We start from the raw sequence: 26458 nt of genomic DNA on the forward strand, positions 1-26458 counted from the left end.
GTATTATTTGTGTTCCTGAGGTAGCTTTCCCTCTCCCTTTTCAGTGACCATGAAAAATATATTCCTATATATCCTCATCCACAGGTTTCGAGCTTTAATTCCCCCAAAAGTGCCTAAGTCCGGTGGCCTGGTCACTGCTAGGCACACTGTATGCAGGAGAGAAGGGTGATAGAGGGGACAAGAGTCAGAAGAGATGATGTAGTGGGGCCCTGGGGGTGGGCATACATAGGTATGGAAGGGATCTAGACGAGAAAAAGATGAGGAAGCAGATGAGGAAAAGATGAGATTGTGTGGAGTCAGAGCTCTCACCCTTATCTGGCAGAAGTAAATGATACTGAGGTGAGTATCATGAAGATTCGGCTGAGATAAAGAGCACCAACAAAGTCTCTGAAGCCTCACTGTGTGAAAAAGGGCCTTTTTCCATCCTCAAACATACTGTTCAAATATAGAATCCTCTTTATATGTTACTTATAGCTCAATAAGAACAAAATAAAACAAAAAACACAAATATGCAATTCTCATGAATTTTAAGTTGACATTGAAAACTTACCTTCCAGAAAAGAGAAATCTGTTGTCTACTGTAGTCAGTGTTCTGTGTGATGTACCAGATATCTAATGTCCCCGTAGGCTCTGATTTGAAGGGGAAAGAACATATTTTCATATACATAAATATCCATACATTACAAAACCTTTAAAAGTCAATGGTTTATTTCATAAATGATTCTGGGAGAGTAGGATTATAAGATACTTTCAATTTTCTTTGTGCCCCAGTATTTTTCTTCTTCTTTTGTTAAACAATGAGCATGGAAAGCTCGCCATTGAAAGCTTGCAATTACCTTAACAAATAAAATAAAATAAAATGATGCAGAGGAAATTAGATTTATAACTTCCTCTTTAAAACAAACAAAAAACCAATGACAGAAATCATAAGGAACACATTTTTTGACCCTGTAAAAGTACAAAATACAAATAATAAATTTTGTGTTAATCCCCATTCCTGACCTAATGCTGTAGTATAGTTAATTGGTTTTATAACTAGTAGACAATGATCTACTTGAAAGGAAGGCCTATCTCATGCAACTTAATATTTCTCCTACTTACCACCATAGGTAGAATGTAATAGGCTTCCAACAGCTCTTTGTTACATGATGAATGAACAAAGCAGGCAATATTATCTATCAGATGCTAAAACACAGGCTGAATGGATACAAGAAATATCTACCAATCTTTAAGACAATGATCAAATATGACCTAATTTGAGAAAGTTAATCAAACATGCTTAAAAAGAAATTAAATAATCAATTCCTGTGTGATAGAGAGGGAGTGTGTGTGTGTGTGTGTGGGGGGGGGGTGTGTGTATAAGTGGGCCAACCTCACTTGTTTAACAGTGACAGGTAGAGTGTACTTGAGGTCAGTCTACAATAGGGTTCCTTCTGGAGTAGAGGTTCCTTTTAATCAGATAGAAATTTCCAGAAAACTAACTTCCATCTGGATAACAGAAGATAAGCAGGGAGAGAAGAGAATGAGAGAGAAAGGATGGGAGCATGTGCACCGGCACATACTGCGGGCAGATCCTGGGTGGGCCCATCCACAGTTACACCTCACGTCCTCCTTACCTCCACAATGTGGGCAGCTTCAGGGCAGCGGTCAAAATTTGAGCTCCAGAGCCAGACCATCTATGGGCAAATCCCAGCTCTGTGACCTTGAACAAAAGTTAACTATGTCCCTAAGCCAGTGTCCTCATCTGTCAAGTGAGGACATAATTCTGCACGCCATATGGTCTGTTGGAGAATTTCAATGCACAGAAGAGTGCTGATACATGGTAAACACTCATAAAACGTAGCTGATGTTTTCTTTACTTGAAAACTGAAGCGCTGAGAAGTAAAGGAGTTGTTCAAGGTCCCAGAACTAATCATCAGAGAAGCCTGGCTTTGAACACAGGTCTGCTTAATTTCAGAGCCTGTGGTCTTCACTTTGCACCATGCAGTTGCCTGGTTCTGAGAAGGCTTATGATTTCTCTACACTTCCATTCCCCAGTAGGTGCCCCTCTTTCATGTTTTATTCTCTTCCTTTGTCACTTCCTCTTCCTGCCTCTCTTGCCCTCTTTTCTTTCTGTTTTTATTTTTTTTCTGAACATTCACTTCTTTCCTTTTCTTTTGTTAAATATAATTTTTTTATTGATTTTTTAAAGAGAGGAAGGGAGAGGGATAGAGAGTTAGAAACATCGATGAGAGAGGAACATTGACCAGCTGCCTCCTGCACACTCCTTACTGTGCCCACAACCAAGGTACATGCCCTTGACCGGAATCGAACCTGGGACCTTTCAGTCCAAAGGCCAAAGCTCTATCCACTGAGCCAAACCAGTTAGGGATCACTTCTTTTCTTTCCCCACTCTTTCCACCAGTGAGGACTTAGCAGTAAGAAATACATACATAAGACATCCTGAAACTCTCAATCCTTTAGGGTTATGAAGAAGTAACCCAGGAATCAAACCAGGACTTTTTTCCCCTGTTAGTACAGATGCACAAAAAAATAAATAAATAAATAAATAAATAAATAAAATGAACAGGCAACAGAAGAAAAGGGAATCTGACATGCATGTATTCGATATTAAATTCCTATATGCCAGGTAATATTTGGACACTTTATATACATTATCTCACTTAATCCCACACATTGCAGGGGGTGCCTATGATTACCCATATTTTACAACTGACAAAGGTTAAATGATTTACAAAAGACATAGAGCTGGTAAATGACAAAATTGAGAGCTGAGCCTAGGTCCCCAAAGACCCTGCTCTTTTATTACAGCTCATTATGTGGAGCAAAGATATAAACACTTCACAAATCAGGTAATCTGGACATTGACACATAATCATGATATGGACACTTGGGTGTGCTCAGTGTCAAAGCCAGCTGACTTGTTCCAAAGCACTAAATGTCTTCAATTAATTACATATTGGTAAGAAATTTAAAGGAAAACTCATCGCCTCATTAAAGATCTACAACCTACCATATTATTACAGAGCCAAAACCCAAATTCTAGAATCATAGTCTCTTCAAAAGAGAAATTGTAAGTGAAACTGAAATTTTAATGGTGCCCACCTGCAGTGTAAGTCACTATCGGAGAGAAATCATTAGTTGAATCTGTATGAATTTCAAAGTGTAGAATTTCATGACCAAGGGTGTCAAACCACTGCTGTTTCATGCAATGTAAGGGCTAATATTAAAGAGAATCTCTGATAGTCAACTTTCACAAAATCACTTAAAATTCTAACCACAGTGTCATCTAGCAAAAGACAGATTAAAGCTATTATAGGCAGGTGGGAAGAGAAAAGTCAAAGGCCCATATGTCAAAGTGATTTCAAAACAAATGGGTACAGCCCTGGCTGCTTTGGCTCAGTGGCTAGAGCATCAGCCTGTGAAGTGAAGGGTCCCGAGTTTGATTGTCGGTCAGGGCACCTGGCCAGGTTGCAGGCTCGATTCCAGTGCGTGTGTGTGTGTGTGTGTGTGTGTGTGTGTGTGTGTGCAAAAGGCAGCCAATCAATGATTCTCTCTCATCTTTAATGTTTCTAGCTCTCTCTCCCTCTTCCTTCCTCTCTGAAATCAATCAATCGATCAATAAACAAATGAACAAATGATTGTTAAATAATTATTAGATTAATCTTAAAAAAAAAAACACATGGGTACAAATGATTAAATGTACAAATATTGTGAAATGGACATCAGCTTTCCTGAGATAAAACTACCTCCAGTATAAAGGGGAAAATAGTAGGGTTAACTAGAATCACCAATATGAAAAAAAAAAAATCCTAAATCCTAAATTAAGCAAGAGATTGGCCTAAATGACTTAAATGGCCTCAAGGATTTCTTTCAACTCTCAAATCCCAGGATCCTAGGCTTCTGTGACACTGTCTGTGTGGCAGCTAAATCGGAGACACGCCATTGTCTCCCTCAGCTCAGCATCTATGTCTGAGGCCAAGGTAGGGCAGGGCTGGGGACAATAGCAACTGAATCGAGTGGAAAGCCGTCCCACCACAGAGGTTTTAGCAGGCAGTGAATTGAAGAATAAATATCTCCAAGAATAGTGGAATGAGAGTATTTGACAAACAGTCAATATAGAAAAGACATATCTCAACTTTCAGGTAGTGGACTAAGTGAAATGCACAAACTTTTTTTTTTTTTTTTTTTTTTTTTTTTTGTCCAAGTCCTGCTCTAAGCAGGCAAGAGAGGTAAGTCATTCACTGCCTTGGTTCCAGGATGGCCACTCTTCAGGCTGTGCTACATTTATCTAAAATTTAGTTGCAAACAATTCAATTCAAATAGAATTTACAAGTGCCCACTTGATTAAACAAGTTCTCAGTGATAGGTTCTTGCCTTCTGATGTTACCATCTGTTGTGCCTGCATTCACTTCTTCCAGGGCACATGCTGGGCTTAAAGGAGACCAAAAGAAGACCAAAGGGTAGGGACTGCATTAGTTCTCAAAACAAACAAACAAACAAACAAACAAACAAAAAACACACATTTTCTTTCTAATGGAAATGTTTGCATCTAAGTCCCTTTAGAAGGTAAAAAGCGATTCAATCTCATTTCCTTAAGCCTCAAGCAAGAAGGCACAAGTATGAAACTTTCAAGTTTAGCTACGTTAGGACTCAGCAAACTATGGCCCATGGACCAAATCTGGCACATTCCCTGTTTTGTACAGCCTGTGAACTAATAATATTGGTTTTTATATTTTTAAATGGTTGAAAACAAATTTTAAAAAATCATTTTCAGTGACATGAAAATGACATAAAATTCCTCCTGGGTGTTCTGAGTGGTGAGGGATCACGTTCCCCGGCACTTGAGTATATTATTCTCAGGCCTGTCTGGACCCCATGCAGCCCAAACTCAAAGTGTTTTCTCATTAGAAGCAAAATATGGTAGCTCGATTCCCAGTATCAGGCCTGCCTTTGATGGATATTGATTGTGGGACTGTCCTAAACACAGAAAATGGTTTCTTTCCTCCTATCCCTTACGTAGTGGTCATTTGAAAAGTGTTTCTTATGGAGGACCATTACTGGAGTTAAATTTAATGACATAGGAAAAGGCCATAGGTAGTAAATAATGACCTCGTTTCCTGCTGATATAAATAACTGTGCCCAAACCACCGGAGACATTGTGTTCTCAGTTTTGGTAGCAAAGGGTTATTTGGTTTTAGAGTGACTTAAAAAAAAAAAAGCTTACTAGTAATTTTTTTAAATGCCAAGTTACATATGAGTCTATATTTAAAGGGTTAAAAGGAAGGCGTGTTAAAAAAATTTCACACCTTTTAGGTTTACATCAGTTGGTGTTTCATAAAGAAACTGATGACAGAAATAGTGGTAAAAGGTGAAAACCATGCAGCTTAGAGTAAGAGAAAAGAAATCCTACAACAATCCACAGAAAGATCAAACACCAAAAAGGGAGATTCAGACATTGAAAGCAGAGCTGGGTAACCGTGGTAAATATCAGTGTATGGGTTTCTCTCTTTATGAATGCCTGCAACTACTCTGAAAGAGCCAGCTTTCTTGGTTCAATTCACAACCATCCACAAATTCTTAACCATAACAAGTTGCTGCACTCATTGTTATGATAGTGGTTTATTTTATAAGACATGAGAAAGTTACTACTGAACTACCTTAAAGGGTTTTTAATTTAACAGATAAACACTTAAAAGAAAAGCTTTTTGACATCTCTAAACTGCATTAGGGTCATTATCAAAGGTAAAAATTCAGAAGTCCAGAGTTTCCCTTGTTTATAGTTTAGCCTAATGTGATATAACAAGTATTTACTACTTTGAAATTCATTTTCAACAATTTTGTCTGTACTGTATATAAATAAAAACAAATCCTAAAGTGCTTTTAAAAAATTCATTACTTTGACTATGTTTAATACAAGGATAATAAGAATAAACTCTGGATTATGAAAATAGCAAGCATTTAAGCAGACAGCAATTGGCTCAACGTTAATTTATGAGATTTTCTTATTATGAAATGAGAGTAAATAAATTCTAATTTGTTGAATTATTTCATTTTTAAACATTTTTTAAAAAAATAGAGAAATGTGATTCATACAAGAATAGAGGAAGAATAGACAATTATCTAAGGAATTATGTTTTATTAATAGGTCCTTTAGGTGCTTGAATGCCATTGAAGAATCATTGATAAGTGTCATCAATTACCAAAAGCCATTACTAGCTTACAGAAAATGAATGTAACTTAATCACAAGGCTAGTTCATATGCACACAGATCAATAAGTTTCACAAATAAGTATTAATATTATAAAGCCTCAAGATAATAAAGCAATGTATTATGTGCTAATTTTTCCTGAGCCAAATTTACACAAATTATGAAAAGTCCATGCTATATAACTAATTGAGAGCTTTTGAATACTAATATTCAGATGGCTATTTCTTTTGTTTCCCAAGATTTGTTAATTACTAGAATAACGTTCATAGAAGCATTTTTGCTCTAATAAAAATATTTTATTATACTTCAGTAAAATTATCTTCCCAATGATTACCAAAAATAAAAGCCCATAAGACTGAAAAATACATTTGATATCCTTTGCCTACTCTGGACAGTCTGCTGGCACTCATCTGAGCAGTGAGTCAAAGCCTTAAAGAAGTGCAATGCTGCAGTATTTGAAGGAGAAAGATTGTGGATGTTAAATTTTACTTTAAAATATTATGTCTCCAAAATCTTCCTTCTTTCAAGCTTTTAGTGGCTCTGTGTCTAATTTTCATAGAATCCAAAAAGTAAACTGAATCAAGGTATAACTATGAAAGAATGCAATTAATTACTGGCTTAGCTTGTAACTTAAGAGAGAGAATTACTGAGATAGTAAGTAAAAAAAAATTTTAAGTGTAATAAAAATGAGAAGTTATGCCCCTGCTGGTTTGGCTCAGTGGATAGAGCATCAGCCTGGGGACTGATGGGTCCCAGGTTTGATTTTGGTCAAGGGCATATGCCTCGGTTGCAGGATCAATCCCCATTGGGGGCCGTGCAGGAGATAGCCAATAAATTCTTTCTCACCATTGGTTTCTATCTCTCTCTCTCTCTCCCCCTTCCTCTCCGAAATCAATAAAAATATATTTAAAAAAATAAGAAGTTATAACCAATGATTACTGAAGCTTAAGCTTGTCACCAACATAACATGTGCCAAACAGGAGTAGGACTTCCCTAATGTTAAATATTTCCTAGCAGTCTCTCTGACAGTTTCAGAACTTAAGTTCATGTGAAAATTAAGTTGTTAATTAATGTAATCATACTCTTTGACTCAGTATCAGTACTTTAGTGATTCTATTCCAAGGAAATCATTGCATCTTCTTCTTTCACTCCATCCTTTCTCTCCCCACACCCTCACCCTCCATCCTGCTTTTTTTTTTTTTTTCTTTTTTTTCTTTTTTGACACATACCTTCTTCTGGTGTTTGCATTCTCAATGTTTCACTCCAGTCACTCCAACTGCCTTTATAAAGATGTAGCTTAGAGGAAACCTGAAATTCATAATCTGTGAATGGTTTCAGATCCAACAAATCATGTCTTCCTTTGGCATTTGTAGTATTAACCTTCAAAGGGACAAGATTTTTAAGGTGCATATTCATACTCTATTAATTTAAAGAATTTTAACAAAAAGGTAAAAATCTAGACCAAAAAGGTAAAAATCTAGAATTAATATTTATCCAAAAAAATAAAAATAATAATAATAAAAAAAAAACCTACTAAAAAGTAATAATAGGGCAGGGGTAAACCCCCCCCCCCTTCTATTTATTTATTTATTTTAGATCTGTCATTCAATGAGAAGAAATATCAATGGCTGGGTTACTTAATACACTGAAATAATATTGTCTCAGAAAAATAAAAATCTCCTGAGATTAAGAACCTATCTACATAAATCCCAATGGGAATCCTAAAACTAGCTGAAAAGGAAGTATAAGTTGAAAACTACCAATTTTCATAAAGGCATTGGAAAAGTTTCTACATTTGATTACAATTAGAATGTGATGCATATTTTAATACTTATAAAGACACAGCACTGGGTTCAAATAGAAAACTTTAATTATATAAAAATATTTAAGATATTTAGTTACTATACTTCTCTTGAATATCAGCTTATATGAAACTGATCCTTTGTCATTATAAGACATAGTTTAGCCATAGCTGGTTTGGCTCAGTGGATAGAGTGTCGGCCTGAGACTGAAGGGTCCTGGGTTTGACTCCTATCAAGGGCACATGCTGGGTTGTGGGTTCGATCCCCAGTAGGGGGCGTGAAGGAGGCAGCTAATCAATAATTCGCTCTCATCATCAATGTTTCTATCTCTGAAATCAATAAAAATATATTTTAAAAAAAGACATTATAGTTTACAAAAATACTGGAAGAAATTATAATCCTTTACAATACTTTTTATTATAAAAAAGTTAATACCTAATATATCAAAGTGTGGGGCTTTAGCTTTAGAATAATAAATTCCTAAACTATCCATAAACTTCTATGGACAATCCCTAATATTTCTGTTTCCAATATGTTAAAAAAAAAAAAAATAATAATAATAAAAAAAAAAAACCTACTGAAAAGTAATAATAGGGCAGGGGTAAACCCCCCCCCTTCGCCACACACACACACACACACACACACACACACACACACACACAAAAAAAAAAAAAAAAAAAAAAAAAAAGCAAGGAGAAATGAGCCCTTTACTATACATAAAATACAAAAGCTTGCAACTTAAAAAATCAGTGATCAGAATTTAAGATATTTCTTCATAAACAGAGGTATATCTGGCTTTCTGGTATAACTCAAGATATATATACTTTTGGGCAAATATTCTTAAACTACATATTTTGCTGGTAGGAAAAGACAGAGGTCTGTGCAATAATATCAAGAGCCCCTCCCTATTTCCCCTTCACTCTAAAGACCATTACCATATTCCAGGACCCATTGTTACTGGGTCGATATCTGAGTCGATTAAGCAGCACCATCCCCTCATCTCTCCATTGAAGAGTACACCTGCTCACAGAATCATTTGCACATTTGATTCTGATGTCCCACGCAGGAAGAGGCCTCACTGGTAACCAGGATAAACAAAAAGGTGTGATTCAGGCTCTACAATCAGAAACTGTCGTATGTATTAGCATGAGCTATCAAGAGTTGAACAAAATTCATCCCACCCAATTTGGTGAAATAAACAAGAGAGAAGTCCCTGGCTTTTAGAAAGAAGAAAAAGGCTGATGCACTTCTAAATCCTTAAAATAATTCCTCTTAATTTACCCTCATTTTTACCGAATAGACTACCACCGACAGCAACGATAGTGTTGATTCCATTTAATTCAATGATTTAAAAAACACACACCGATGTGCCAAATCTGAGAGTTCCAGTGATGAGTTAGAGGTGGATAGAGGTGATCACCTCAGGAAGAGAAGAAATGTTGGTAGAAAAGTCACAAGAAGGGGACATAGGAACAGGGGAGGAGACAAAAAGAATAAGAGGGAAGAAGATGGCTTAGAGATGCCTATGTAAAGAGACACAAAGTAGATGAGGAGAAGTGTGATAGGAAAATGCATACTAAATGCCTATGTTCAGACTTATAGTTAGCAGTGTTTTTGCAAAGTGGTGCTGTCGGAAGAGAGAAGAGAAACACATAGTGTGAGGCTGGGACTTTAGGTAGCCCAGAAACCCAGCCCTAGCTGGGATGGGCAGAATTTGGGAATGCCTTAGGACTGTTCTTTGATTCCTCTGGGCCAATTACATTTGCTCAGAAATGTGCTGGGACTGGCTCATTCCAGCAACCAGGCTGAGAGGAGCAGAGGTAAGCATTTACAGAGCTATTGGCATGTAAACCTTGATACATTTTATTTAGAGTTTGCACCAGCTGCTTCAGAATAGCAGGCCTACAACTCCACTCGGAAGAGTGGAGTTGCCTTGGGGGTAAAAAGACATCTCTACCAAGAATGGCCTACACTGAGCTTCTTGAGATAACCTCACAGGACCCTCTCTCTGACAGATAGTATTATTGGCAGCTGGTGCCTTCATGGGATTTGAAGCCAGGGGCCCCTCTTTGTCCAATATAGAGAATAATGTTGAATTTTTACAACCATCTCTATATAGCTCTAGGGTCATGCACCCTTTTACCTGAATCAAAGTAATGTTTACCCTAAGCCTATGCTTGTGGGTCACTTTCCATCAACCACTACCTCTTTTGAAACAAACACGTATAGGACAATCAAGTGATTTTTAAAATAATATTCATGTGCCAACCTATGACATCTACAAAAAGTGAAATAAAATGTACCTATGTCCAGGGCTGTGAATGTGGATGGAAATGAAGAAGCATTTCCAAGATCACTGATAGCAGTAACCCTGGCTGTGTAACTGGATTCAGGTGATTCCAGAGTTAGGTTGATTCCAAGGTCCAAATGGTTACATAAATAATCATTACATGTCTTCTGCCAAGTTGCATTTTTTGGTCCATTTAACCTGTGAATAAAAGACATTTGTGTTTAGCAGGATATGTTATGTGCTATTTTCTCCTTTTAATACAAAAGAACAAAACTTTCAAATACCTAAAATTCTAATTTTTAGGGTCAGTCTTATAACAAGAGGGTACACTATGGAAATATTTGTATTCTATGGTCATAAATAGGACCATACTTCCCCTTCTCCTTTTCTTTGGTAGGACTGAGATTTTTATTTTTTATTTTCTTTTCTTACATTCATCAAGATGAGTAAGCACTGCCTGAATTCCCCAAACCCTGTCTGACATCTTGGCTCCTTAGGTCAGATCCATGGTCCACCTTGGCATATACTGCACAGAAGTGCGAGTTTCTAGTACAGACCAGAACCTTGGGGACCACTTCCTTTCCCCATCTGCTGCTCACTTAGGCACAGTGCAACCCAGCGGGATCTTTGGATGGGATTATGGAATCAACTTCAAGAAACAGACACTCCCAGACGCTCTCTGTGGACGCTCGTGCAGGTCAGGCAAAGGTGCTTCGAAAAGAAGCTCTACCAGGCTGATGGAAAGCTCCCCACGGAAGAGTCTATTTATATATATTATGACCACAAGCGTCTGCGAGGAAAGGAATATAAGGCAGCCAGATTAACCCTCCTAGAGCAGGGAAGAACGTGCAAAAAATTGGCCTCGGAGGCCCTAAAGAGAACTCAGAGTTAGACCTCAGGCCCATGCATCAGTTCCCACACTTTATCAGGGGTCTTCAAACTACGGCCCGCGGGCCACATGCGGCCCGCAGAGGAGTCTGATCCGGCCCGCCAGGTTTTTTGGGTAGTGAGCGCAGCCGAGGTGTTACAGTAGGAATTAGTAGTTCATATAGTCCGGCCCTCCAGCTCTCTGAGGGACCGTGATCTGGCCCCCACTTTAAAAAGTTTGAGGACCCCTGCTTTAGATGAATGAACCAGTTTTCATTTATGAATGCTAGCATTATTTTTAAAAACATCTAATGATCTAGAGCTGTCTATTGCTTCTTCTCACCTGTTAAGCTAGAACTATTAGATATTCCTACATGTCATACAGAGACCCGCAAAACCCTGCAAGAACAGTCTCTCACGCACTGTAAAGTATACGCAGTAGGCAGGTGGGTGTCGTTTCCTCTGCCCCAGGTGCAGGCCACAGTCCCACGTTCTCCCTTCTGTGTACACGATATGTTCTGAGGCTGTTCTGGAGCAACTTTAAAAATAAAGAGCAAAGCCACGTATTTGAAATGCCACACAAAGTGATAATTCAGTCCACATGGTTATTATTTGCCAACAAGATAACAATACTTTCTCTATACGACCTATACCCAGACAAGCTGGTCGCTATTTTAGATACCATCAAGTTCAAGTTTGCCTCCGAGGCATAGATTTCTTCTACTAACAATAACAGCGACTAGGATCCAACACTTACTATATGCCCAGTCCTAGGCTAAATGTTTTATGTGTGACTTTTCCTCATGCAGACGTCACAGCAGCTACATTAGGTACATACTGTTATTATCCTCACCTTATTGAAGAGGAAACTAAGACTGAGAGGTTAAGTATCTTGCCAAAGATTACAAACCTATGAAGTGGCAGAAGCAGGACGCCAGCCTCAGTGTGGCTGACGTATGTCCAAGCCTTTCACCACCATATTTTACTATTCTCCCTGGCAGGTGAATACCCAATGCTACCTCCATGGCCCCAATGATGATGAGTTTACCTTTCCAGAATAAAATCCACTTCATATTATAAATCTTTAAGAATCGGGGGCTCTTTGTCTCCATTGACCTGAAATGTACTGCCACGACATTTCTATCCGTTGGCCTTACTCATGTCTGTCAGAGCTGTCCCATCTAAATCTAATTTCTGCAGCTTCCCTTGGAGTACATACTTTACGGACATATATAAATTAATCATTTAAATAGACAAAGAGTAGTTTCCATGGGCTAGGCTGCTTACTCTCCCACTAGGTAGGATTACTCTTACTACACTGGGTGAAACCAACGTACATTGTGTCTTTTCCTGGAATGACTAGCCATGTTCAGAAAAAGGTGCTGCTTCCAGTCAGTCCTTGACCTCAAAGGTGCTAAACCTGCTCAAAGAGCAGCCATTTCATGGTGTGGTTACGAATTGAGCACATTGCACAAGCAACATTCCGGTAGGCAGGCAGCACCACCCAACTGAGCTGCACCTGTCAGATCTCCCCCCCACCTCCCTAGGTCTGCTGCTGGTGCAGACTGTCACAAATGCATACCGTGGATGGAAAAGTAAAACATGAAAAGGAGATGCAGCACTCCGATTTATATGAGCAAAGATAGGAAATGGAACAAAATGGCTAAGGATATCTGCAAGGATACGACTTCCGAGGCTATTGTTAGGCTATCAGAAAAACAAACAAACAAACAAACACACAACCAACCAAACAAAACACACAGCAGCACCGTGGATGCCTGTAACTGACATCACGGAGCTGGGAATGTCTAATACAAATATGCAATGCCAGTCTGGTAAAATGGCAAATTACCCGGGTGAAAAATTCAGGAGTTCTGAAGACAAGGGAGGTGAAGGACCATTGGTGTTTTTTAGAAAATTTTTCATTTTGTCTATAACCAATGCTTATGCTTTCTCTTAAGGGAAAGAAGAGAGTAAAACTGGACATGTGTGCAATCTCCGCACTCATGACCTACGTACCTCCTATGTGTCTGGTACTAGATGAAGCACTTTGCATACAATGTGTCAGATGAAACCATCTTATTTTATTTATTTTTAAAAAATATATTTTATTGATTTTTTACAGAGAGGAAGAGAGAGGGATAGAGAGTTAGAAACATTGATGAGAGAGAATCATCGATCAGCTGCCTCCTGCACAACCCCTACCGGGGATGTGCCCGCAACCAAGGTACATGCCCTTAACGGGAATCGAACCTGGGACCCTTCAGTCCACAGGCCAACGCTCTATCCACTGAGCCAAACCAGTTTTGGCTGAAACCATCTTATGAGGTGGGTGTTAGCATCTCCATAATGCACAGGGAGAAACTGAGGCTCAGAGAATTGAAATTGTCAAAGGGCACATTGCTAGCGGCAGGGTTGGAGTTCAAAGCCCATGCTCCTCTTATGGCACCACAGGCTGTCAGAGCTGCGAGTACACGATCCATAAGGGTGTGGACAGGAGATGCTGAACTGAAAGAGGACTGGACCTAGTTTATGTCTCTTTGTCCCCCAGTGATTCATTTGGCCATTGCCTGGCGTTCTGCTCCATGCTCGTGGTGACCCTCCAGGAAGACTGCCCGGCACCAACCGTATCCTTGTAGGTCAGAGAGAAGAGGCTTCACCTTTCCAGGAAAGAGCCTTATTGAGTTCTATATCACTGTTTTTATGACTGGGACCCTGTCCTTGCCTTTGGTCAGCCTGCTGTAGCAATTGCTCCTACTCTCTTCATGCCTCTCACCTGTTATTCTGGACCTTCCCTGGAGCCAGAGGGGCACAAGCACCACAGGATCTCTCAGGACCCATGTATGCTGACTGGTTTGCCTGGCTGGGCCTTAAGGCTGCAGGCTGCAAGCTGCAGGCAGGTCTTCTGCTGGCTCACTCTGTGCACTGTGGCTCGTGCTACAGATGCCAACTCTGACATCTTAGCTCTTATTCCCAGCAGCTGCCTGGAGGGGGCCAGCAGTGCAAGCCAGCAGTAAGGGGCAGCTGATGCTCTGACCAAAGGCAGACAGTTCAATTCTTCTCCCTTTCTCCTGTCATTGCATTTCCATATGTTCTTTCTGGGGATGTTCCTAGTGACCAAGCAACCAGCAGTATTTTCTGATGCCTCCGTGCCCAACGCAGTAACTTAACCACCTTGTGGTGGCTTCGCTACTTTCCTGGCTCCCTTACTCTTGCTTCCCTGGAACTATACAACCCTCCTCCCCCGTAGGGAGTGTTAGCATGACAGGTTTTCCCTAGGCTGTTTTCAAGAAAACCCAAGAAAATATAAGTATAATGATAATTTTCTTTTAACCTCTGCTAAGTATGATGATCAGTGGCCAGGAATAACTATGGGTGGAAGAACTATTTTTTGTACATAAAGTTAGAGAGGGGAGAAGTGTTCAGCCTTGGGTAGGCAGCTTGGGCTGTGTAAGTCCAAAGAGATATCTCTTTCTTCTTTTTAGGAGGTTATAGTTTTGAACAAATTCTCAAAGTCATGAAGGCATGGATATTTCAGAGATCCATTTTCCTGCCATTGGCGTCCAAGGACAACAGGTAAATGGTGTTAATGGCCAAAAAGGGGAGGGAAGAGAGGGAGGAAGAGGGGAAAGACGAGAGAGAGGAAATAGAGCCTTATGAAATGAGACCCCAATTTCATAGATTTCTGGACTTCTCACATTGAGGCATTCATGTTACTATCAAGATAAACTATATCCACATGGTGGGTGAAGAAAGGACACGGGCCTATCCTGGGCTTTCTGCTTAACACGTGACAAATACCAAACAATCACCAATTTTTAGGAATTGAGAATGGAATGCTCACCACCAACTGAGATCTCTGCCCCGCATACATGGATCTCCTCATTACTGCTGCAGGCCAGTTTGCAGACAAACACTGTGGTGCCCAGAGGAAGACCTGAGACCTGTGAACTGAGGGAGTGGCCATGCTGGAACTTTATTTTTTTGTCTCGCTTGTAGAGGCTTAACCTGTTAAAACTGGAATACGGAGAGCAGCCTTGCTTGGGCTTTAATGAGCATGAAATATTGACAGAAGATCCAAGTGGCAGGAAACGGGAAGGCTGCACAGTCACATCTCCTCTCTTGCACACATCTGCTGTGAGACACAAAACACAGTGCTCAAGTTGGCATATAAGCACCCATTCCAAAATGGAGGGTTCATTCATTCCCCAAATGCAGGGCAAAATGAACCCCATCAAACCCTGGAAATATAAATAACATCCATTGCTCTAGCTGTATTGGTGATGTACAATGAGAACAGAAGGCCAACATATTAAAGTCTAACTGAATTAAAACACACATTCCTCTCAAAACAGTAATATTATAACCAGAACTATAAATAGGAAAGTGGTGAGAAAATAGGGTTTGAAGAACATTCAAGAACACAGTTCCAGGAAAAGCCAATCTCTCTGTATGTAAATTATTCACCAGACTACTAAAAAGTACTTCCCAGAATAAATCACATTTGTTTCCATCTCCATTTATGATTTATGATGCTTACTTAAATACTCATTCCAAAAAGAGACAATTTTAAAAGGCTATTACAAAAAGTTTATGGACAGATTTTGGAATAGTTCCCTCTTTTACTATATTAGTGGTATACTAGTAATGTATGTATAATTTATATTATATCAGAGAATATTCAGGGGCTCTGGTGTGTTTGTAGTTGGCAACAAGGATGGAAATTAGGTCTTACCATGCCATATTTTGATATTCCTTTAAGATGTAAGACCTTGGACTAGATCAGTGTTTCCCAAACTTTTGACATATGTGTACCCTTCTATAAATTTAGTAACGCTGAGTACCCCTCGTACTCATGAGAACGTAGTATTAGGCCCAGCTAAGCACGGTGCAGTGCATATCCCCACCAAACTCCGGTGCAACGCGTATCCCCACCAAACTCTTCCTGTACCCCTGGGGGTACGTGTACCACACTTTGGGAAACATTGGGCTAGATGAACCATTACCCAATACAGCTAATACGAAAAAAAAGAGTTCTTCTTATTATTTACTATATGCCAGTTACCACATTAAGCTCTTATTTAAAAAGTCAGGTCATTCTTATTATTGAAGTTTTTGTATAAATAAATATGACAACTATTCAGAATTAACAGTTTTTGGTGGTGCTTAATAAATGCCAATTTTTAAAAAACTCACTCAGAATTATAGATTCACTCTGAATTTTTAGATGTGATATAAAATCTTCACTGAAAGTTTTTTTTGTTTTGTTTTGTTTTTTGAGGGGGTGGGGGTGCGGGCTGGGGCGGGCAGGGCAGGTAATTGTAAGATTTCTTGGATCAACTGCCATAAATAGAAATTGATGTAAAAAAAAAAAAAACACACACACAAAAAACAACGTTTTTATATCAAATAAAGGAAGTACTGAAAATTCTTTTAAAATAAAAAATTCTCAATTTTATTTTCAGAACTAAAACATCTCTTTCTCTTATATTAGTTATGTTTGTTTTCTGCTTGTTTGATCTTCTTTAATCCTAATAGGCCAGAAAGTAAAAAATAAGCTCCCAATAGAAAGAAGCAAAGAAAATGCCAGCCACCACTTTTAAAAAATAGCTGACTCCAACCATAAATACTCTCTTAAAATACATTATAATGTAACACATTCATTTATGATGCTGAGCTTGGCTACCTAGCCATTTTCAAGAGGAAATGTTATCAGTGAACTCTTTTGTAGTCAATAAAAAGATCAACTACCAGGACATTTACCACAAATGCATATTTTTAATCTGTAACTGATAATTTAAACCACAAATCCTTCCACAGATAGATTACAGAAATATCTTACCTATTGTTGCTTTAACCAACTGCGACATGATAACAAAAATAAGTGCCAAATAGCATGCTCTAATTATATGTGCCATGAACTGTCACCTCTGGAATACACCTCTATATTTTTCCTGTAAAAGAAGACAGATTCATTCATGTTAAACACATTTTAAAAATACCAGAACCAACATCATTTAGAAGGGCTTAAAATGCCCCTTTAATTTTCTCTACCCATATTGTTAAGATTTTGCTTGTTATTCTTAAAATAATGAAGTGTGTCTTAAAACTAGTAAATTGAAAAATCTTAGTCATCTCTAACCTCCATGTCATTTAAGTTTCTTGGGGTCAGCAAAGGGTGGGAGATGAGATGTGGCTTTTGGGTTTAAATACTTTGAGACTATTGGCAAGTCATTTAACTTTCTAAGCCTCAATTCTACACATTTTTTTTTCTCCAATGACAATATGTGTGTCATCATAGTCAAACACAGTAGTGTGAAATTCCAAGACTAATGAGAATTTCTGACCTAGTAAGTAAGAGATTAATAGTAGCTCATAATCTACCGTCCCCCCCCCCCCCCCCCACACACACACACACACACAGCCTGGAACTTTGTAAAAGACTGATCTCTTTGACAGTAAGGAAAAAAAGTCCACGGGTTCTAAAGAGGATTGTTGGGGTTTTCTATAAAAGTTCAATATTACTTGTATGTTTGCTTGTTCATATATTACTTACTATTTTACAGAGTATTTTCATCTTAAATGGTTTGAAAAATGCAAGCTGGTGATTTCTGATTCTTTCCAAATTTAAATCTAAGGAATGCCTCTACTAGTCATTAGCAAATTCTCTAAATTCTATTAAAAGTGGGCCTGCATAAAGTAAGCTGGAAGGTTCCCTGGTGTCAGTCCACTGGGAAACAGCCAATCCAAATATTCACTTCTTATCCCTGTACCTAGAAATGGGCCAGAACATGCTAGAGAGCCTCAGAAAAACTCACTTCTTCATTCAGGGATGGCTACCTTTCATGTGCCAGCCACAGTGTTAAGTGCTAGACACAACGGTCTTGCCCTGGTGGGCTTCCTTACTGCCTACTTGCTCCTTTAACTCCTCCACCTTTAGCCTAGTCACACTCAGGGTAGCCCCAAACAATATCACTATCCTTTCAATAGTCTTTGCTGGTTGCAATTCCGTCTCCTCCTGACATTTAATCACTGGAAGATCTCAGCTCACCCAAAGCATTATTTTTCCTCCATTTCTACGTTCTCCCATTCTCTTGGGAGATCGCATCTGATGGCCTGGCTCCAGATATCATCTGTATGCTAACGACTCACAGAGAAGTCTCCCTGAGCTCCAGTCTCACATGTCTGTCTCCTTGGAATCACGTCCTGGACATCCAGCAGACTGCTCAATATTAACATGCTCCCTCCTCCAAATGGGTTCTTCCCCCCAGCCTTTCCTCTCTCAGTGAATAACATTTTTATCCCTTAAGTTGCTCAAAAACCTAGACATCATCCTTGGTTCCATTCTCTTTTTCATCCCCTACAACCAAACCATTACTAAGTCTTATCAATGTTACCTCCAAAGTATATCACAGATCATTCCCTTCTCTCCTTTTCTACCACCTTCACTCTAATCCCAACCAACCACTGTCATCTCTCCCAGAGATGACTGAAGCAGCCCCTTAAAGTATGTCTCTACTCCATCTTACCCCTTTCTAAGTCATTTTCACATAGCTGACTACCTTTTAAAAACATAAATCAGCAAAGAAATAAAAATAATAAATATAAAGGACTATTGGCAAATCATTTAACTTTCTAAGCCTCAATCCTACACATTTTTTTTCTTAAAAAAAATAAAATAAAATAAAGACATAAATCAGATTTTGTTACCTCTTACACTACCACTTTTTAAAAACCCTTAAACGGGTCCTCCATGCTTTAGAATAAAATTCAAAGTCCTTACCACACACAGGATCTCTCAGCGACTGCATGGCCTCATCTCTCCCGTCTGGCCACCATCATTCGCCTTACGTTTTTGCCCTGCTCGCTCTGCTCTATTCACACTGACCTACTGACTGTCTGTTAAACAAGACATGCCTTTTGCTGCCGGGGGGACTCTGCACTTTCCATTTCCTCTGCTAGAATTTTCTCCCCCTTGTTCTCAGTGGCTGACTGACTTACATTCTTCAGATCTCATCTCATGTGTCACTTCCTCCCTGACCACCTAGCCAAAGTGGTCTTGCCCAGCTAGCTACTTTCCACTCATTGCCTTCATGGTACAATCTATAACCACCTTTTTGTTTGTTTTGTTTTGTTTATTGTTTTTTTTACTTCATTACTTGTTTGTAATGACCTGTTTGAATTTAAGCCACCGTGAGAGCAGAAACATTAACCATCTTGCTCACTGCTGTATGCCAGCACTTAGCATTGGGAAAGAATACTCAGTAAATGGTTACTGAAAGAAAGCAGGGAGGGAGGGAGAAATGGAGGGAGGGAGAAATGGAGGGAGGGACAAGGAATATAAGCTGTAGAAAACTCCCTAAACATTCCTATGGTAGGCAGAATAATGGTCCACAAAATATGTCTATGCTCTAATCCCCAGGACCCATGAACATATTAGGTTACATAACAAAGGGATTTTGGAGATGTCATTAAAATTAAGGGCCTTGAGGTGGCCAACTGGGCCCAGTCTAATAGCATGAATTCATAAAAGTTGAGGTGGGAGGCAGAGAGCTTTAACAGAAGTACTCTCCCCCCCTCTGCTGGCTCTGAAGATGGAGAAAGGGGGCTAGAGCCAAGAAATACGGTGGCTTCTGAAGTCTAGGGATAGATCTCAATGTGCCGATAATCTAAAATGTTATATTACCTAGTTCTTCTGGTCTTTGTTAAAAATGTTTGATAAACACTGATCTAAATAGAAATCTGACAGTGTCCCTCTCTCTAAACCATAAAGTACAAGTTCATGGCTTACAATGGCCTCTGTGAGCTAATTCCTATCTTTACCAACCAGCCACGTCTACCAGCCCTCTCTGCTGGCTTTCAGCTCTCCAGTGAGACTGAACTGCACAACTCATGCTTCTGTTACTTTTCCATGGTTCTTAGACTGGCTGACTCTGACTCATTCATCCCAGACATCATTCATTCATTCATTCATTCAACAAATATGTATTAAGTTTCCATGTGCCAGGAGTTTGGCACAGAGTGAAGAGAAAGACAGAGAGGGTTTTAGCTCTCATTGGAACCAACATCCTAGAGTAGAGAGATAGAAGACAAAGAGATAAATCACAAATTCAGATAATGAGAGAAGGAAGAACACAGGGCTAAAGGGAGAGAGAGCCAGGGGAGAAGAGGAGCTGGTCAATGAGGTGTTTCTAGCAGGTGAAACTGGAGCTGAGGCCAAGTGAAGGCTCGGGAAGAATTTTCCTGACAGAGAAAATGGTGACTGCAGGGCCAGAGGCAGAGGAACAAGCTTGCTGTGGACGAGGCACTGAAACAAGGTCAGGGTGGCTAGGGAAAGTGACTCTGGGAGGTTGGTATGAAGCGAATTGGAGAAGGCAGGAGCCAAATCTATCATGGGCTTGTTTGCCATGGAGCATGGAGGGGAGCATGGATTTCACCCTCAGCACTATGGGAAACCACTGGTGTTTAATTAGAAGTTCTATTTATATATTTAACCGGGTCTTAATTGGGGGTGATATAAAGTATGAAATACATTAAGTGCACATACACAAAACAAACAAACAAAAAACCCAAAATTAAAAAACTAGGCTTGGCCCCCTCGTATGGGGGCCAGAGTGGAAGCAAGCAGACCAGTTAGGAAGCAATTGCAGAGACCCAGGAAGGACATGATGGTGGTGTGGACCACTGTTACTGCAGCAGAGATGGAGAGAAGTTGTCCGATCTGAAGCTTGACTTAAATCTTCAGGTCAGACAGAAGCCTCCTACTAGCATCTTCATAGCATTTTGCATCCTCTTATTGTAGCATCTGCTTCAAGTAAAACTAACTTATTTAGATATCTATCTGTCTCCTCCATTTGCTTGCAAGCTCCTCCTGGGCAGAAGCCACAATCTGTGGCACATAGTAGGCATGTGCTGAACGGATGAAACTTTTCTGTGTTTGTCTAATTTACTTCTAGTTTAGTTTAATGTGATTAAAACTATATTAAGTCTTATTCTGCTACATTGTGGCTGGTGTCGTTAATAAGTTTTTGTTTATTATAGTTACCTTAGTTGCGTCATTAAAATTTGAAATATTCTCCATAAAGGAAATTGTGAATTGAACTAGAATGGACAGATACATAGTATTAAACAGGTTTTTGCCTCCTAACTGCAAAAACCTTCCAATGTACATTGCAATTTATGAAGCTGTAACATTCTCCAAACAGTAAAATATTAAATATTAAATTATTTAATTGGCCAATATAAAAAATTTTAAATATGTTATGTAGGGAACCCCCAAAATAGTATATACACTTTGAATAATTATAAATTCCAATGGGTTAAATCTGAAAAGAAAGAAGCATCAATTGAGCTACCAGCTTTTAGTAGTGTATACATTTTTTGGGATATATATATATATATATATATATATATATATATATATGAAGTAGGCAAAATAGAGGATCAATTTCAGTTTACACAGTCCAAAAATTTTCTGTATTCATTTTCTCTGAATACCAGCTAAAACAGCTTCTCCATTTATAAGAAACTCAGAAACCCAAAGACCTTCAAGTAAATGAGGTATCTTCCAATAAAATGAAACCCCATGTCTACTGTAAACATCCTTCACACAGCCTGCCCGGAGGGTCCGTATTAAAACTACAACTCTACCTTGAATCAGAAAAACAAAGAGTGTGCTGTGTCACTGACTCATCGCTCCAGTTGTGACAGTTTCCAGACAGAGAAATCAATGTCTCAGTGAGGGGGGCGGGGACTAGCCAGACACAGAGCTACTGGCAGGTGGCAGAGGCAACAACCGTCTCCCAGTGAGTCTCTTCCTCCGTTGCTCCAGGAAGAAGCATAAAACATGCAACTACTTCAAAATCTTATTTTACTAGTTTAGGAAAAACCCTCACCACAGGTGCTACGTTCACACGGGGAGAAACACTTCCTACTCTGCCTTGCTTCTGTAGCTCCACATTAAGTCCCAGGGGCAGTCTGGTATGGTGGAAGAGAAAGGGTCGTCAATCTCAATTCCACTTTGCCTCCTGAACCATAGAGTGCCATTTCCTCATTCATACAATAGGTACCTAGGCAAGGTTTTGGGAAGATTAATGTGATATTGTTTGACAGTGTCTTGGACCATAAGAATAACTAACACAAAGAATAACTAACACCACCCCTCAGACTAGTGTTCATTTTCCCTTCTGTATCTTGTTTTTGCATTTCTTTTTAAAATCACTTATTACTTCCTTTTGTTTTGTTTTGTTTTGTTTTGCTTTGTTAATCCTCACTGGAGGATATTTTCCCACTTATTTTTAAAGAAAGTGGAAGGGTCTGTTCTTGTTCATCGGTCTATGTTGTTCACCATTTCCCCTAAATGAGTGAGATCATGTCCTATTGGAAATATACTTATAAGAATAAAAAATGAGACAAGCAATAATCGTTATGCTGAAAGGCATATGAATCAGTCTGTAGAGCATTTCTCTTCTGGGCCACCAGTTCTTTTGAGACCCAATTTCGATGTCAAACAGTTCCTTATGTGTACATGTCAGCAATGATATTTCGGTTCTGGATGGTGGGCAAATGGTGCAGGTCCAACCCTCTCTGGTTTGGTCCTGGCCAACCTGCAGTGATACACAGCTGCTGACTGCTATTATGGCAAGGAGCCATGGGTCAGACTGTTGGACCTCAAAGGGAGGGTAGGGATAAAAGGGAGAGATCAACCAAAGGACTTATGTGCATACTTATGAAGCCTAACCAGTGATCGAGGACAATAGGGGGGTGGGGGCATGAGTGAGGTGGGGGTGGGGGATTGGAATGGGGGGTTGAGGACAAATATGTGTTACCTTAATCAATAAAGAAATTTAAAAAAAAAGGGGGTGGAGGGGAAGGGAAGGGGAGAGACACACAGAGAGAAACATCGAAGTGAGAGGACGCATCGATTGGTTGCCTCCCTGATTGCTGAGCAGGGCCAGGGATCAAACCTGCAACCCAGGAACATGTTCGTGACCGGAATCAAACCGGGACCCTTCAGTCCACAGGCCGACGGAATTGTATGTTCTGTTAGACTAAGTAAAAAAAAATTATGTTAGGCACTCTTTATTCTAACACTGGCCATCAGATAATTTAATAAGTCAGAGAAGAATGAACCTCAAAGGTTTGCTAGTCAATGCCATGTGCCTGCTGCCCCCTTTCCCTCCCACCTGGAGTCTGGGCCACTGCAGAACAACCAAGTGATTGTCCTGAACCTACATCGAGATTGGATGTCTTACATGTACATGCCGTTCATTACCCAGTTGACTCAGTGAGGCAGGGTACCAAATGCTTCCCTTCTGGGAAAGCTACTTATAGGCACGGCTTACCGGTGCCAGATCAGCATAAAGACAAACACTTTGGAAACCATCTCTTCTACCTTCCCCATTTTACAGAGAGACAAATTGAGGTCTAGAGAAAAGAAGGAGCTTGCCACAGGTCACACTAAGAGCAGAATCCAGGTCAGATATTAGTTCTCCAGATTTCTAATCCAACGTTACTTCTGATCCAACATGTGAGACTATTTCTGATCAGTAGCAACAGCAGCAGCATAATACCATAAGCAATGCTACAGTTTGTTGATCTCCATGTTCCAGGCACCGTACATATTACACACAATAGTCATGATACTGGTACAAACTAGTAAAGCACTGATAATGCCTAATGCGTGTGATCTTCAGAAGCTCGAATCATTATTTCTGATACTCACCCCCCTCAAAAAATGGTAAAACCAACACCACGCCATGCATATACAAGATGTAAGTATCTCTAATGATCCATTCCACTATGAGGATGGAAAAGAAACATCAAATCCGCCAAGGAGCTAGCTTGCCACCTAGCATTGGAGCCAGCCTCTGCTCCATGTCTTCTCATGACCTAGGTCATGAAAACAAACAGTCTCCTGATTAAAGCATTGTCTTTTTTCTTTTTTCTTTCTTTTTTTCTTTTTGAGGTTTTTGGAGAAAAACCTAACAAGCTATAACATAAACAAATGCTGTCCTGTCAGTCCCTGGTCAAATCAGCCCCTTCATTCCATGTCAGATGGCTTGAAGGGGAAGAAGAAGTAACACATCAATCCTCTCTGCTTTTTTATCCAATAGTCCCAACACCCTTTCCATGAGCCAACTTGGCCACACACCTGTTCTCCTTTCTTATGCAGCTACTGAGGCTCTTGAATTTTTCCCGTGCAGTCCTAATTTTACTATGTATAGAAATTTTCCTCTATTTCCCAAATTCAGGAGACTTCTGAAGTTTTGGTACTTTAAAAAAAAAATTTTAGTCACAAAATTCTCTCCTTTCCCTCTTTATGACCCCTTTATTACTTTTTTAACAAAGATACCCTTATATTTTTCTCCTTTTTCTCTTCTCTTTTTCTTTCTTTCTCTTCCCCCCCCCTACTTTTCTTTATTTCCATTTCAGATATATCACACTGCACAGGCTCCCAAAGTGTTGTGTGTAAACAAGTTACTTTCAAAATGCATTAGGGAATCTTATCCAGCCTTAACCCCCAAAATCATTTGTACTGTGAATTGTCTTATAAATTGAAAAAAAGACAGACAGACAACATGGGTAGAGTCTTGAAGAAAGAAGGTACTTTAGAATTAATTAATGTTATTATTACATTTTGTCTTTTCATTCTTAGGATAGCTCCACAAGCCTACACCATTCACCACACTTTCTCAATTAAGTTTTAACAATCCAGCCTTCTCTATTTCCCCGCTCTGCAGCCTTCTAGAGCTATGCTATATAATAAAAATCCAATATGCAAATTGTCCCCTCTACTGAAAGTTCGACCTCTTATCATGGCATGCGCTGGCCACCAGGGGGCGGCACGGAACATGACAGGTGTTGGTGATGCGGCGCTGGCAGTGGGCAGCAGTGGAGGCACTGCCAGCCCTGATGAGCCCCGATGAGAGTGGGACTGCAGCAGGATGGTGGAGCAGTGAGCAGGTGAGCAGGTGGTGCCCAGCCAAGGCAGGTGTGAGCAGGGCCCGATTGCCCCCACTGATCACCCTGCAGATGGTGACCAGCGGCAGCAGCAGGGGCAGCCGCGGGGGGAGCGGGGGGATGAGACAGGCTGCTGCCTGGCTTCCTGGTGCTGAGGGAGCTCAGCAGGGCCTGATGACTCAGGCTCAAGGGGGGCATGCGGGAGCCAGGGGGCCCGGGTGCTGCCCAGAGCCCAGAAGTTCGTTGGGACCTGCCCTTTCATGCCAGATGTTCCCGTTTTGATCTCCCGGTCAGGCCTAGGGACTGCACTCGTGCACGAATTTCCTGCACCGGGCCCCTAGTAAGTAAAATAAGCCTTCTTCTCCTGGGAAGGATGATGAACTGGAAAGAGCATGATATTTGGGGTCAGAGAACTTGGATGCCATTCTGGGTCCTCCACTTCTACCTCCATCACCATCACAAGTGATTTCACATTTTGGGAATTTTCTAGGAACTTCACAATTAATTATCTTCAAGTAACTGGAGGCATGTGTGGAGATGGGGTGGGGACTAAAACTAGTGATTGCCATCCTGCAATGTTCCTCGAAGTTTCTTATATAAACTAAGAATTCAACTGAAGTTTCTACACTAACAACCCCATGCCTCAGCATCCTAACATTTTACTTAATGTTTCCCTTTTCTTCTGGACATTACAAAAAAAAAAAAAAAGAAAGAAAGAAAGAAAGAAAACAATCTAAGGTTCTAATCTTAAAGTTTTATAAGCATTTACTTAGCAAGTTATCACAATCCAGAGCACATAACTGAGTTGTTACTATTTCATCTTCTGTATAAAGCACATGTGTCAAACACAAGGCCCGCGGGCCAAATCCAGCCCGCCAGGCCTTGCAATGTGGCCCGCACCACGCTGTCATCACTGCACTCCGCTGTCAGTTTATGACATTGTCAGTTTATGACTGTTCAGTAAACCATTCGGCCCGCGATTTAGGCTGGATTTTAGATTTTGGCCCCTTCTCTGATTGAGTTCGACACCCCTAGTATAAAGTATCCACTGGCATTTCTATTGTACAGGTGGAGAAATCTGTAACCAAGATAAAAAAAAAAAAAAAAAAAAAGGAGGAGCAGGGAGTGGGGGGGGGGGGGGAGAGGGAGGGAAAGAGGAAGGGGAACCAAAGGAAATTGGACAAGGCTTCTTTGGGATTTGGCTTTTTTGGGGGGGAGAGGGGAGGGGGGAGGGACTTGGCTTTCTTTACAAGTTACTTTGCCCAAATTATTCAGAGAAGCTGAGCGCACCACTATGAGTGTAATTACAAAGATCACATGTAAAGA

General features: G+C 40.0%; 1 protein-coding gene across 2 annotated transcripts in view; it reads right to left on the bottom strand.

Moving 5' to 3' along the window:
• Positions 1-19119, bottom strand: part of IL12RB2 (interleukin 12 receptor subunit beta 2) — a 73702-nt gene extending 54583 nt beyond the window's left edge. Inside the window, exons 1-8 of one of the 2 annotated variants that reach the window (XM_084875619.1) lie at positions 18954-19119; positions 17013-17124; positions 15015-15302; positions 11594-11708; positions 10317-10501; positions 8949-9091; positions 7441-7591; positions 551-630 (exon numbers count right to left, since the gene is read on the bottom strand). In XM_084875619.1, the coding sequence (XP_084731745.1) occupies positions 551-630; positions 7441-7591; positions 8949-9091; positions 10317-10501; positions 11594-11708; positions 15015-15302; positions 17013-17088 (1038 nt within the window). In that variant the 5' untranslated portion in view covers positions 17089-17124; positions 18954-19119. Of the gene's footprint in view, positions 1-550; positions 631-7440; positions 7592-8948; positions 9092-10316; positions 10502-11593; positions 11709-15014; positions 15306-17012; positions 17125-18953 lie in introns of both variants that reach the window. The other variant, XM_084875618.1, reaches the window with a different exon arrangement.
• Between the last annotated feature and the right edge of the window lie 7339 nt (positions 19120-26458).

Source organism: Pipistrellus hanaki (assembly GCF_964339955.1).
Source record: "Pipistrellus hanaki genome assembly, chromosome: 2".
Classification (NCBI taxonomy): Eukaryota; Metazoa; Chordata; class Mammalia; order Chiroptera; family Vespertilionidae; genus Pipistrellus; species Pipistrellus hanaki.